Genomic DNA, 15,226 nt, shown 5'->3' on the forward strand with positions numbered 1-15,226 from the left:
TGATAAGGCAGCTGTGGACTTTGCCCAATGCAAAAGGCACAACATAAATGCAGATTGTTCACTGTCAATAGTTAGTAAGCAGAGGGAAGTCTCTTATCATTAACCGTGATTGACTTTCTTTTGCTTTTGAAATGTATTTCCAGAGAGCGGACGTGGGAATCTCAGCTTTGACCATCACGCCAGAGCGAGAGAGTGTAGTGGACTTTACCACCCGTTACATGGACTACTCGGTGGGATTCCTGCTGAGGAAGGCAGAGAGGACTGTTGACATGTTCGCCTGCCTGGCTCCATTTGACTTCTCCTTGTGGGCATGCATCACTGGCACAGTGATCCTGGTGGGCTTGCTGGTCTACCTCCTGAACTGGTTGAACCCTCCCAGGCTGCAGATGGGCTCAGTCACCTCCACCACCTTGTACAACTCTATGTGGTTCGTCTACGGCTCCTTTGTGCAGCAAGGTAAGAGACGGTTGCATCGTGACTGTATTTACGCCCCCTCTTGTGCTCTAAGCCTCTGTGCTGCAAGCCCCTCTTCCAGATGAGCTGAACATAAATTTTTGATTTATCGAAATGGTGACAGAACTATCCCACACGTTTCTCAGGAGCTGGGGAGGAAGAAGCAGGGTTAACATTTCAAGTTGACGACCTTCCATCAGGACTCGTGAACACCATTTCTCAGGAATGGTCATCCACCTGAGATATTAATTCTATCTCTTTATCTCCACAAAACATGCCTGCCTTACAGGACAAAGAACATCTGTTTCATTGATGCTGCGTCCACCAACTATATTACAAAGGGAATAGAGTAGAAAAGAAGGGAAGTTTTGCTAAAACTATACAAGGAGCTTGTCAGACCAAAATTGGAGTTCTGTCAACAGTTTTGGGCTGCTTATCTAAGCTAAGACATTCTAGCATTGGAGGCAGTCCAGAGAAAGTTCACTTGACTGAAACCAGGTATGGAGGGACTGTTATATGAGGAGAGGCTGAGTAGGTTGGGGCCTATACTCATTGGAATACAGAAGAAGTGAAAGGTGACCTTGTCGAAACCTACAAGATTTTTGAGGCACGTGCCCAGGGTAAGGTTGTTTTTCCCCTTTTTAGAGAGTCTAAAACCAAGAGTTTTATCTCAGAATTTATCTCACGTTTTAAACAAAGATGAGACGGAGAGCCTTCTCGTGGAAGATAGTAAATCTGTGAAAATTTTTAACATAGAGGGCTGTTGAGGCTGGGTCATTAAGTATAATCAAGGCTGAGATAAACAGATTTTTAATCAGTAAGAGAAAGCAAGGGGCCCAGGGACTGGGGCAAGGGGCCTGGGGCAAGGGGCCTGGGGAAAAGACAATTGAGGATTATCAGGTCAGCCGTGATCTTGTTGAATGGCGGAGCAGACTCGATGGGCTGAATGGCCTATATCCGTTCTTATGTCAAATGATCAATTTAAGCATTCATTCCCTTTCCCATTAGCACACAGTAGCAGTAGTGTGTGTACCTTGCATAAGATTCACCATAACCACTCACCAAGGTTCCTCTGATAGCACATTCTCCACCTGCGACCTCTACCACTGGGATCCTCCCCCCCCCCCCCCACCAGTGAGGACACAGGACAAGCAGTTGTGAGGTTGGAGGCAGAAATGATAACTGTGAAGCTGAGATTTAGACAGGGCAGTGCTAGTTTCAGATTCCAAGCCCCTCGCTGTGCATACACACGATTCAATTCTTACCTGATTACTGCAGTTACACAATAAAATATATTCCAAAGGTTGAACGTGCCTCCAATGGAACCTGCAGAATGTTCAATGTCCAGGATTATTTCTCTGCAAATCTTTGCCCTTTCGGATGTTGCACATCTTGACTTTTTGCCTGTTATTGAAGTAACTGCAAGGCATTAAATTCAGCCATTGGCCTTCTTCCAAACTACAATTGTTAGATTATATTCCCTACAGTGTGGAAATAGGCCCTCCGGCCCAATAAGTCCACACCACCCCTCCGGAGAGTAACCCACCCAGACCCATTTCCCTCTGAATGATGCACCTAACGCTATGGGCAATTTAGCATTGCCAATTCACCTGTCCTGCACATCTTCGGACTGCGGGAGGAAACCCGCCCAGACACAGGGAGAACATGCAAATTCCACACAGACAGTCGCCCAAGGCTGGAATTGAACCTGGAACCCTGGAGCTGTGAGGCAACAGTGCTAACCACTGAGCCACGATGCTACTTTGGCTGATGTATGAGAAGAAAGATAATACATTCAGATAAAACATGGGAAAGATTAGAATTGCTGATGATACTTTGAAAGTAGAATTACATACTATTGATTGGATAATTACACATTATTATCTGGTCTCTAATAACTTTAATGTTTAGAAGTGACTTAGAGAGACAGCATTAACAGCTGTATACTGCTAGTGATATACAGTGGGTTTGTAACAGTATCTAATGTTACCATGGGTGATCTGAAGAAAATTGCTTGATTCTGCATTAGATTTTTTACAATTTCTTACATCACTATTTGAAATATTTTCTCCATGTCATCTAAAATAATCTAGGACCTTGAGGAGGACCTTGGGTATAATTCTCTGAACTTTTTTCCACAATATCTTTGCATAAATGATCACAACTGTTATCAAGTCAACTTTGGTCAAAATATTGCGATGAAGAACATACCAATAAAGTACTGTTTCTCCAAAATAGGAGCAATTCCTGGACAAGTGCCTGTTCCTAGCCGAGGTTCCTACATATTAAATTATGGACATTCTCAAAGCTTGATTGATAATCTTAAATTGGGTTTTCTTTTTTCTCATGCAAGATAGATTGTTATTCCCTTTGAAGTTTGGCATTTTTGTGTCTGTCCTGTTGTGTGCAAAATGAAAAGTTTCAATAACTTGTCTCTTTTTTTCAGCAACATTCATACATATTGCTAATTGTGCAAGTGATAGCCTATTGGCATCTAGAAGTAATTTTATTCAATATTACATTGTTTTGAGACTACAGCAGACTTGATAAATCTGTACATCACTGACTGAGCATATTTGAGTAAACTTCTCATCCACTTTCATTATGTAGTGCTACCTCAATATGTGCAAACATTTCTCTTTCCCTAAGATAACAATATTCAGAGTATTTGTAACTATTATGTATTTTTTTAGTTCCTATTATTTTATCTGAAACAGCAATTTGTTGTGCCTGGATTGAAATTAGGATCTCGTTTCCCTGAGGATGTTTTTCCATGATTGTTAATTTTAAAAAAAAGATGAATCAGGAACCTGTTTGGAATAGAGCATGAGAAAATTGATGATGTTTTTGTGCAGATCTCCTGTGTGCATATTGGTGTGATGGATGTTTTGGACATTTGCATATGGCCTAAATCTATCCAGTAGATTCTTAATGGTGCAGTTTTAATTGGGCCGCTTGAGAAATTGTACAGGCCTGTAGATTCAAAATAAACAACTCTGATGGATAAAGATGAGGAAAGACCTCAGGCTGATCCAAGTTGAATTGGAACGAATGGCACACTTTTTGAAGAGTAATATCACAAACCAGTTGCCAATTAGCACATAGCAAGCAATATGTTAATAACTAGACTTGTGTGTTGTAGATTGAAGGAAAATGTTTTACCCTCGACTGCAGGAATGACTCCTCAGCTCTTCATCAAAATAGTTCCTTGAAATTTCTTTTGTATCACCTTCGAAAACCTCTCTTTAATGTCTCATCTGAAAAATGATACCTCCAACATCAGCACTCCATCACTACTGCATTGGAGCATCAGCCTAGATTGTTGGGATCTGGAGTGAGACATGAATCCACAGCCTTCTGACTTAAAGCCAGGGAGCTGAATACTACATTGTACCATTTGGTGTGTTTTTCGGCAAGAGCTTACATTAAATAGGGTGGGTGTCAATCCTACCATCTTCCAACTACTCCAAGCTGACCTGATAATATCTGAGGGTGGGCAGGGTCTGAAAGCAGCAGCTCACTTATTTAGTTCAATTAAGCACTTACAGATTAATAAAGTTTTGTTAAAGGTTCAATAGACCAACTTATGTCCTGCCCAGGCTGCCATTTGATTGGAATCAGCACCTAGACAGGAGTGGGCAGTGTTATTTTCCAACAGAGTTTGTAAAATGGTAGATAGGGAATGCCATCTCTCTGGGAGCTTTTTGTGCATCAGGGGTACTCGGTCCCAAGAATACAACATCCACCTTTTCTTCCCACATCAATCTTAAAACTCCCGCCATTTCCACAAGATAGTCAAACCTTCCCAACCAATAGTCCCAAACTTACCTAGTCTTGGGATCCATTGGGTTTCAGCCTGGGACCTAATGCAGTGCACCACAGAGCTCTGGTGCTGCAAGGAGCATCGGAGTCCCAGAGAGAGGGTCTTCCTCACAGAGAGGGGTCAAATCCCAATCGGCACCAAAGCAGCCCACCTGTAATTAGTTATGTCTGTGGAATAAACTCCCTCCCCGTTCCCTCTACGTTTCCCTCACTTTTTGTATCACTGCACGGCCCTGGATAAGATTTGCATGTAAATTGATGATTGGATCAGGGTGATTTTGTGGTGGAGGGTAAAGGTCTTAAGACCAGAGGAGCAGAAATTAGGCCATTCAGCCCATCAATCTGCTCCACCACTTGATCATTGTCAACCCCATTTTCCAGCTTTCTCCTGGTAACCTTTGATCCCCTTGGCAATCAAGAACTAGACTATCTCTGTTTTAAATGTTCTCAATGACCTGGCCTCCACAGCCCTCTGTGGCAGTGAAAACCACAGATTCTCCACTATCTGGCTGAAGATGTTTTTCCTTATCTCCATTCTAAAGGATCTTCCCTTTACTCGGGTCCTCATCTCTCCTGCCAGGGGAAACATCTTCAAAACAACCATTTTGTCCAGGCCATTCAGTATTCTGAAAATTTCAATCAGATCCCGCCTCATCCTTCTAAACTCCATTGAGTCCCAGAGTCCTCAAAGGAAGGAAGTAACATGGGTAATTCGGTGAGGGAGAAGAAATGTTTAGTGATGAGTAGATGTACTTTGGAATATTAAAAAGAAGACTTCTGGCTGGTCTTCCTGCTGGTCTCAGACTTTACTACCTTGGTGTTTGAGTAGTCCAGCCCAGAATCACACAAGCACAGAACTGTTATGGTTTGAATTGAGACCATTCAGTCCATCGTGTCTGCACCCACACCGTCTCCCTCTCCTGTAACATTCTGCCCTGGTGAAAATGGAACAGTACAATTGTAGGAAATACCCAAAAGATTATCCATCTATATTTCATTCTGATGTCTCTGACAAAGATGACATTATTTCACCTCCCTCACTGGAGAGGCCAATAGCTCTCCCCCTTCATCACTGACAATTATCACTGCCATCATTCCAAGCACTTCCTCATCTGGCTAGCTCAGTTGGCTGGTATGCAATGCAGAGTGCTGTCAACAGTGTAGGTTCAATTCTCGCACTGGCTGAGGTTATAATGAAGGACTCCCCTTCTCAACCTCTCCCCTCACCTGAGGTGTGGTGACCCTCAGGTTAAACCACCACTGGTCATCTCTAATGAGAAAGTGAGATTATGGTAACTCCATCCTTTTGGTCCTCTGTATTGAAATGACAACTGGCTTAATTTTCCAAGTCCTTTTTATTTCCATTATTTTACATCAGGAATATACTTCTACCATATACCATGCTCAAATCTTTGCATTTCATGTTACTCACTGCCTTGTGAACCAACAGGGAAACAATGCAACTTAAAATCCCAACCTTTTAGTGACCCCCCAGGCATCACAGCTTAAAATGTAATACCTGTTGACAGATTAGCTGTACTTTGCTGTTGCTGCCTTATCTGTGGTGAATTGTGATGGCGGATTACTAATCAAAATTCTCAAAACTGACCGCACTACCTGATGCAGCATTAGCCATGACTGTTAATTAGATCTGGCAAATGTCACTGCAGCAGCATGACAACTTTATACATTTTCAGAAGTGGTTAACATGGTTGCGGATGGTCTGCACTGAGATTAATATATTCTGGCTAACTGAATTGATTTGGAGGTAGAATATTTTTCATTGATAGCATGCTCGGTCTGAATACAATGTGCTTCTTTCACTGAAATTATTAGGAAGAGTTTCTCAGCAGGGAAGCTTCCTTGTCCCTAAGAAGGATTGCCGGATCTAATCCCTGCATGGCCAGTCAATACAACCTGAGGGTGGTAGGGGGATAGTGGTGGTGGTGAGGGACTGGGTATCGATCAATTCATTGTCCACTGGTGGCCCTTCTATCTAAATGAGGATGATGAGCCACCTCCCAGTGATAGTGCAGTTCAAAAACCTTTGGAATGGTCACCAACTGAGGTAGGAAGATAGGGTACTTCAGGTAGAGGAGTGCCTAGAGATGAGGGGAGTGGGATGCTGGAAATCTTTTTAGGGTGACTTGAGGTAGGCCTGCCAAATTTCAAGCCCAGAAGTGGTAGTCATAGAGTTATACATCACAGAAACAGACCCTTCGGTCCAACTTGACCACACCGATCAGACATCCCAGTCTAATCAGACATCCCAGTCTAATCAGACATCCCAGGTTAATTAGACATCCCAGTCTAATCAGACATCTCAGTCTAATCAGCCATCCCAGTCTAATCAGACATCCCAGTCTAACCTAGTCCCATTTGTCAGCAATTGGCCCCTATCCCTCTAAACCCTTCCTATTCATATACCTATCCAGATGCCTTTAATATTGTAATTGTACCAACCTCCACCATATCCTCTGGCATCGAGTTCCGTACATGCAACACACTCTGTGTGAAAAAGTTATCCCTCCAGTCCTTTTTAATATCTTTCCCTTCTCACCTTAAACTTATGTCCTCTAACTTTGAACTCCCCAACCCTGGGCAAAAGACCTTGGCTATTCACCCTATCCATACCCATTATGATTTTATAAACCTCTATAAGCTTTCCGATGCTCCAGGGAAGATAGCCCCAGCCTATTCGGTCTGTCTCTATAGCTCAAACATTCCAGTCCCAGTACCTTGTAAATCTTTTCTGCGCCCTCTCAAGATTAACAACATTCTTCCTTTGGAAGGGCAACCAGAATTGTACACTGTGTTCCAAAAGTGGCCTCATCAATGTCCTGTACAGCCACAACATGACACCCCAACTCCTATGCTCAGTGTTCTGTCCAATAAAGACAAGTGAGCCTTCACCAGCCTGCCTACTTGCGACTCCACTTTTAAGGAACTATGCACCTATACCCCTTGATCGCTTTATTCAGCAACACTCCCCAGAGCCTGATGATTAACTATATTAGTCCTTTCCTGGTTTGCCTTACCAAAATGCAAACTCTCACATTTATTTAAATTAAATTCCATCTGCCACTCCGAGGACCATTGGTCATCTGATCAAGGTCCTGTTGTACTTTGAGATAATCATCTTCACTATTCACTACACCACCTATACTCGTGTCAGTCTAAAAACTTACTGACTATACCTCCTGTATTCACATCCAATTCATTTATAAATGAGATGAAAAGCAATGGACCCAGCATCAATCCTTGTGGCACACCGCTGGTCACAGGCTTCCAGTCTGGAAAGCAATTCTCTACCATCACCCTCTATCTCCTACCTTCAAGCCAATTTTGTATCCAATTGGCCAGCTCCCCCTGCATCTGATGTGATCTAACCTTACCAACCAGTCTACCAAGCCAAACCTTGTTGAATGCTTTGCTGAAGTTCACACAGACAACATCTACTGCTCTCCTTTCATCAATCTTATTTATCACCTCTTTAAAAGACTTAGTCAACTCAGTAAAGCATGATTTCCTGTGCACAAAGCCATATTAACTATCCCTAATCAATGTTTGCCTTTCAAATACATGTCTATCCTGTCCTTCAGAATGTCCTCCAATAACTTACTCACCACTGATGTCAAACTCACCAGTCTATAGTTCCCTGGCTTTTCCTTACCACCTTTCTGAAATACAGGCACCACATTAGCCAACGTCAGTCTTCCGGCACCACACCCAAGGCTTTCGATGAGACAACTATCTCAGCAAGGGGCCCAGGAATCACCTGGCTAACTTCCCACAGAGTTCTGGGATTTATTAAGATCTCCAGCACCTCCTCCTCTGTAATATAAGCTCTTTTCAAAAAAATCACTATTTGTTTCCCCAAGTTCCATAGCTTCTATATCCTTCTGATGTGAAATATTTGTTTAGTTTCTCACCCATCACCTGTGGTTCCACACAAAGATGGTTGAATGGTGGCACTCTGGCTCAGTGGTTAGCACTGCTGCCTCACAGCACAAGGAAACTGGGTTCAATTTCACCCTTGAGCAACCGTATGCACACTCTCCCCTTGTCTGCACAGGATTCTGCCAGGTGCTGTGGTTTCCTCTCACAGTCCAAAGATGTGTGTTAGCCATGCAAAGTTACCCATAGTGTTCAGGGACATGTCGGTTAGGTGTTTTGCCATGGGAAGTGTAGGGTTACAGGAGGGGATGCGTCTTGTTGGGATGCTCTTCAGAGGGATGGTGTGGACTTGTTGGGCCAAATGGCTTGTTTCCACACTGTATGGATTCTATGGTCACATTGATCTTTAAGTGGCGCTATTCTCTCCCTGGTTATTCTTTTGCCCTTAATGTACTTATCGAACCTCTATTTGCCAAAGCTGTGTCATGTCCCCTTTCTGTTCTCCTGATTTCCCTCTTAAATGTACTCCAACTGCCCTTACATTCCTCTAGGGATTCCCTCGATCTTTGCTGTTTATACCTGATATATACTTTCTCCTTTTTTCTTAACCAGAGCCTCAAGTTCTCTCGCCATCCAGCATTGCCATCATCCACCAAATGAATGCACTGTCTCTGAACTCCTGTTATCTCATTTTAAAAGGCCTCCCACTTCCCAATTGTCCCTTGACTTGCAAATATCCTCTCACAGTCAACATTTGAAAGTCCCCATCTAATGCCTTCAATATTGGCCTTGTGCAGTCTTTGGCCATTTTTGGTGACAGAATGATGTCAGGTATGTAGCCTGGTCATTCCAGGGATTGATCGATATCCCCTTTCTTGCTCGTCTCCCCTCTCATCTCTTCCTAATTCTGTCTGTCCTCTGCCTGTTCATTGGTGTGCTTCCCTCATGACAACAATGACTATGCTTTTAAGTATTTATCAGTTGTAAATCACTTCAGCACAACCAGATGTTGTGAAATATATCACAGGAAACCCTTATTCATTTTTGTATTTTCAACATTCCCTAATCTTTGTATTGACTTGTTCTAAACTATGAGGGTTGAGAATAAAGGACAATGCATGCCATATAATTATCTTGCCTGATACTAGTGCAACAGGAATATTACAAGATTAGTAATCCAGCAAACCCAAGTTAATGTGTCAGCAATCCAGATACCAATTCCTAGGAATTAAGATCTAAATTCAACTTTTTTAAAAATCTGGATTGAAAGCTGATCTGAGTATGGCTGTCAATCATTGTGAAAAACCCACCTAGTTCACTAGTGTCCTTTACAGAAGGAAATCTGCCATCCTTATTCAATCCTGGCATGGATATGTTAAATAGACAAAGACTTTTCCCTGGGGTGCGAGAGTCCAGAACTAAGGGCATAGGTTGAGGGTGAGAGGGAAAAGATATAAAAGGGACCTAAGAGGCTACTTTTTCATCAAAGGATGGTGTACGTGTGTGGTATGAGCTGCCAAAGGAAATGGTGGAGGCTGATACAATTACAATATTTAAAAGGCAGCTGGATGGGTTCATGAATAGGAAGAGTTTAGAGGGATATGGGCCAAGTTCTGGCAAATGGGAATAAATTAACTCAGGATATCTGGTCAGCATGGACCGAACGGTCTGTTTCCATGCTATACATCTCTATGACTCTATGAATCTATGTGACTCCAGATCTACAACAACCTACTTGACTCCTAACTGCTTGTCAAGGGCAGTTATGAGTGGGCAACAAATATTGGCCTTGCCAGTGATGACCACATCACCAACATTAATAAAACTAGGAAGAAAAAATCACTTTGGGCAGATATTAGTACCTACCATTGTTCAAATCATTAGCTTTTCCTATGGTTGCCATTCAACTGGCATAGCCAGAATTTTCATTGCTAGGAAGTAATCAAAAATGCAATTATAAAATCACCATTTTCAGTTCTAGTTTGCTGCGTTGTCGATGGTAGCATGGAGTGGGCTACAGTATGAGACTCAGTGAAGGAAATTTCTTCCAACTCTGATAATATCACATTCAATTTCCCTGTCCTTGTACCATTAGGTGTAACATTCTTTCAATAAATTGAGTTCTCATGCTTTGGTATTTGGGTAGCATCAGCAATTTCTTTGGAGTGTGAGTTTTGAGAAACTTCCTTCCAAACACAGCTCTATTAATTTTGGTTAATATTAAGAACTAAGAAGTTAATTAAAACATTCAAAGGACCATTTTAACAACTGGAGTTGGTGTATATTTTCACAGATTAAAGTACATCAAAACCAGTTCCTTTTTCTTAGAACCAAATGCCCAACTGTATGCCAGCCTGATTTTGAAATAGTTGAGGGAAGATTTCAGAAAGTACTTCAACACTGGTCTTAGAAGGACTTGAACACTGGTCACTACACAAAGGAGAAAGGACCTGCATTTGTATGGTGCCTTAGCGATTTGCAGGATGGCTCACAGCCAACTAGTTACTTTCTAGAGGTGAATGTGGGACCCAATTTACAGGCAGCGAAATCCTGCAGACAGCAGTGAGGTAAGTAATTTATTTGGGTTTTAGCAATGTTAGTTGAGGGATAATGTTGACCAATGCCAGGGGATCCATTGCATCCAGCAGGACAGCAGAAGAAACCTTACCTTGATCTCTACTCGAAAATAAACACACAGCAGCTCACTGAAATTTGTCATCTTACGTCAAATGCTCAGATCCTGGGAGTGAGATTTGAACACCAAACTCACTGGGTGAGGGGTGGGGGTGTGGAAGTTTTATTTTTAATTGCTGGCCATTTATTTCCCATGCCTGGAGAATGCTGCCACACTGAGCCAAGATGACATTTAAAGCAATACTCACTATTTGGACACCCTCAGCACGTTCCATCCCAGTAAAACTAACGGAGATTGACAGTTTTTTATAGCAGCGCTGGACAAATGTGTTAAAGCTGTGACTTTTGTTGCAAACAATAGGTCTCGTATAGCCTTATATGTCAGTTAAAGTTGAATTTGTGATGACTGAATCACAATCAATCTCACAGCCGTTAAGCTTATTGCAAAACAATTAGGAACATGATGAGAATCTTGTAAATATGCAAGGTCACAAAGAAGAATAGTTAGGCTTGGGATCCTAAAGAAATGTTCTATTTTTCATGTATTTTGTTTGATACATATTTGGATACAATTTGCAAAGCAGGGAGTTGTAGCCTGAATAGGAAACTCAGTAGGCTGCATGACCATTTCTCATTTCAAGGCTTCTTTGTTTCAGGTATTTCATTGTATTGGCATAGGCAGCAGTAAATCAGGATTATTAATGAAAGAATTGTCAGCAATATTTGGGCATAGGGTTATAGTTCTGAAATGTGGTGCTGGAAAAGCACAGCATGTCAGACAGCATCCGAGGAACAGGAGAGGCAACATTTCTGGCAAAAGTCCTTCATCAACCCTTCCTGACCTGCTGTGCTTTTCCAGCACCACACTCTCGACTGTAATCTCCAGCATCTGCATTCCTCACTTTTGCCTTATAGTTCTGAAAGGGTTCACGTTTAGGAGTGCACTCAGAGCTACCCAAAATAATGACAGTACTGCTTTAGGTTGGCATAGCGGCTCAGTGGTCAGCACTGCTGCCTCACAGCACCAGGGATTCAGGTTCGATTCTACCATCGAGCAACTGTCTTCTTGGACTGTTGTCTGATTGTCGAGGAAAAACCTATCTGGATGATTAATGTCCTTCAGGTAAGGAAATCCACAATCCTCACATGTTCTAGCCTACATATGATTCCGGACCCACAGCAATGTAGTTGCTCTGGGCAATTAGGGATGCACAACAAATTCTGGCCTAGCCAGTGTTGGCCACAATCCCATTAATGAATAAAAAAAAGGCTTGCACGTGTTTCTGATCCCTTGGAACTCAGTCCTTCTTGTGTTGATCTCCTTCCCCGAGGAAGAATGGATAGTTTAAAATCAATCTGTTCAGATATGCTATGACCTCTACAGCAAGGGGGACTTGAACCCAAGGCCTCCTGGGTCACAGGTAGGGACATTACAATTGCCCTCTCCATAAGATCTTAACAATGGTGCCTGTTACCCCAATGTAACTTGTACTTGCAGTAAACTATGTCTTGTTCAAGGTAATGTCTTCTGCTTGTTAGACTATTCAGTTGATTTCATCTCCCATACCAGAGAAGGCAGACCCTATAAATACCAAGCTAAAAGGACGATAATGGCATCAAATCTATCTTATGGGTGACCAAGGGTGCATTACATATTGCCCACTGGTGAGAATTCATCACACAACAAAAATCGGTTCAATCAGTATATTCTAATTTAGCCAGTCATGCATTCAAGACCCGTTCCACTAACTTCAGCAGATAACCTAGCCTAACACCTCAGTGCCATACTGGAAATTAACTACAGTCTTTTTTATAATAAACTGAAGACCTGCCTATTTAACACAAAAGGATCTCACTTTCTGACCAACATCTATCCTTAACTCAACATCATTGAAACCCATTAAAGGGCTGTTTGTCTCATTGCTCAAGGGACCTTCTTGTGCTGGTGCTTTTGCCCACACAACAATTAGTACACTTAGTCATAAAGGTCTCCAGCACACAAAAAAGCCCTTTGGCCATTGAGTCTGTGCCAGATAATACAGAAATATCTGATTGGCTATAGAGCATTTTGGGATGTTCTGGGGTTAACACAGGCATGCAGTAAGTATAAATTCTTCCTCTCTGCTTCATTTGTTTGCTCTCCATTGACCTCATCCAACACCTTAATGCACATATTAGATGTTGAATTATTCAAGTGTTATCTTTCAGATGGACAATGAAAGCAGACGCCCAGTTGGCAGAATGTAAGGGTAACATAGGACTACACAAAGGACAGCTAAAAATCCATTAGACCAGTTTCATTAAAACAGTGCTCAGTACATCCCAAAAGAGTTTCCACTATCCACCACCTTTGCTGAACAAAAAAAAACCCAGGTTTTTGGGTTGGAAGAGGAGGAGCAGCCCGCCGAGGTAGGGAGGGGTGACTACTCATTGTTCCAAAGTCACCGTCTGATGATGGAATCAGTGCTGCCTTGCGAATTTTATACAAACTTCTTTCATTGGATTGGACATCATATCTTGGTCAACATTTGTTGCCTGTCCTTGATCGTCCCTTCAGAAGGCTGTGGTGAGCTGCTTTCATGAATGACTGGAGATATTGTAGTGTTGGTGCACCCACAGAGCAGGGGGATTCAGGATAATGACCAAGTCACACTGAAGGACCAGCCATATATTTCCAAGTGAGGATGGTGTGTGGCTCAGAGGAGATCTTGCATGTGATGGTATTCCCCTATGTGTCTGCAGTCCCTGTCCTTCTAGACGCTAGAGAACAAACAGCAATAAGCCCTTTATACCCTCCAAGGCTATGCTAACATATTTTGCCCTTCCATACTAAAATTGCCTTCACTTACAGGATCCATTTCCCTCTATTCCCTTCCTATTCACATATTCATCCAGGTACGTCTGGAATGTTGCTATTATGTCTGCTTCCACCACTTCCTCTGGCAACACATTCCGGGCACTCACCACACTTTGTGTGAAGATCTTGTCTAGAACATCTCTTTTAAACTTCCCCCTTCACACCTTGAACCTATGTCCCCTAGTAATCGACTCCTCCACCTTGGGAAAAAGCTTTGCACTCTATCCATGCCCTTCACAATCTTATAAACTTTTATCAGGTTGCCCCTCAACCTCCTGAATTCCTGTGAAAACAAACCCAATCTATCCAACCTTTCTTCATAGCTAAAATCCCCCATACTAGGTAACATCACGGTAAACTCTCTGCAAAGATGTTGCAAATTTGGAAGGTGCTGTAGAAGGACCCTTAATGAATTGCTACTGTATATCCTGCTACTATTCATCAACAGTGGAGGGAGTGAATATTTAACTTGGGGGATGAGTGACAGGCAAGTAGAAACAAAATCAGAAGTTGCTGGAAAAGGTCAATAGGTCTGGCAGCATCAGCAGAGAGAAAGCAGAGTTAACATTTCAAGCTCAGTGCCCTCCTGGGACTTGGTTGATTTGATTATTATTTACTCTAGAACAAAAGAAATAGAAGCAGGAGTAGGCCATCTGGCCCGTTGAGCCTGCTCCCTCATTCAATATGATCATGGCTGATCTTTTTTGTGGACTCAGCTCCGTTTAGTCACCCTCTCACAATAGCCCTTAATTCCTTCACTGTTGTTTATCTTTAATAGAACAGAAACAGAATACTTAGCTTAAGACTTAACCACATGGAGGAAGAACCACATGGGGCAGCACAGTGGCTCAGTGGTTAGCACTGCTGCCTCACAACATCAGGAACCTGGATTTGATTCCAATGTTAGGCAACTGCCTGTGTGAAATTTGAACATCCTGCCTGTATTTGCATGGGTTTCCTCGGGCTGCTTCGGTTTCCTCTCACAGTCCCCAAAGATGTGCAGGTTAGTTGAATTGGCCATGCTAAATTGCCAATAGGGCCTAGGGGTGTGCAGGTTCGGTGGGTTGGCCATGGAAATTCCATGCCAAGGATAGGTTAGGGAGTGAGTATGTGTGGGATGCTCTTCAGAGTATCAGTGTGGACTTGATGGGCTGAATGACCTCTTTCCACAATAAGGATTTTTAAAAAGAAGTGTGCAGAGCAAATTGAGCTCAACAGCAGCATTACATGTAACCTCAGGTGTTTGGTTTGAATGTGTGTTACGTTTGACTGCAATTGAGCTGCACGTCTATTTGACTTTGCAGTAAGACCAATTGCAGTGACACAAAACACAAGTCTTCATTTATCTTACTGAAACACATTCACAGTTTAAACTGTGCCCGACATGACACTTAAAGTTTAGGGAGTGTGACTTCAACTAATTGGAACTACTGACCTCTTTCTCTTCACACTGGCAAAATTATAATGTACAATACAGAAACGATTCACTACTTTGTAATGTGAGCTGATAGATTCTACCCAATGCCAGCTTTGTGGCTATACTCTTAGTGAGCAAATGCAACG

At 42.4% G+C, this 15,226-nt stretch overlaps 1 protein-coding gene across 1 annotated transcript in view; it reads left to right on the plus strand.

Moving 5' to 3' along the window:
- The window catches only part of grid2 (glutamate receptor, ionotropic, delta 2), a 982,254-nt gene that overhangs the window by 794,688 nt on the left and 172,340 nt on the right, over window positions 1-15,226 (plus strand). Inside the window, exon 11 of the mRNA XM_060851484.1 lies at window positions 144-456. Within this exon, the coding sequence (XP_060707467.1) occupies window positions 144-456 (313 nt within the window). The remainder of the gene's footprint in view (window positions 1-143; window positions 457-15,226) is intronic.

This window comes from Hemiscyllium ocellatum, chromosome 36, assembly GCF_020745735.1.
Source record: "Hemiscyllium ocellatum isolate sHemOce1 chromosome 36, sHemOce1.pat.X.cur, whole genome shotgun sequence".
NCBI lineage: Eukaryota > Metazoa > Chordata > Chondrichthyes > Orectolobiformes > Hemiscylliidae > Hemiscyllium > Hemiscyllium ocellatum.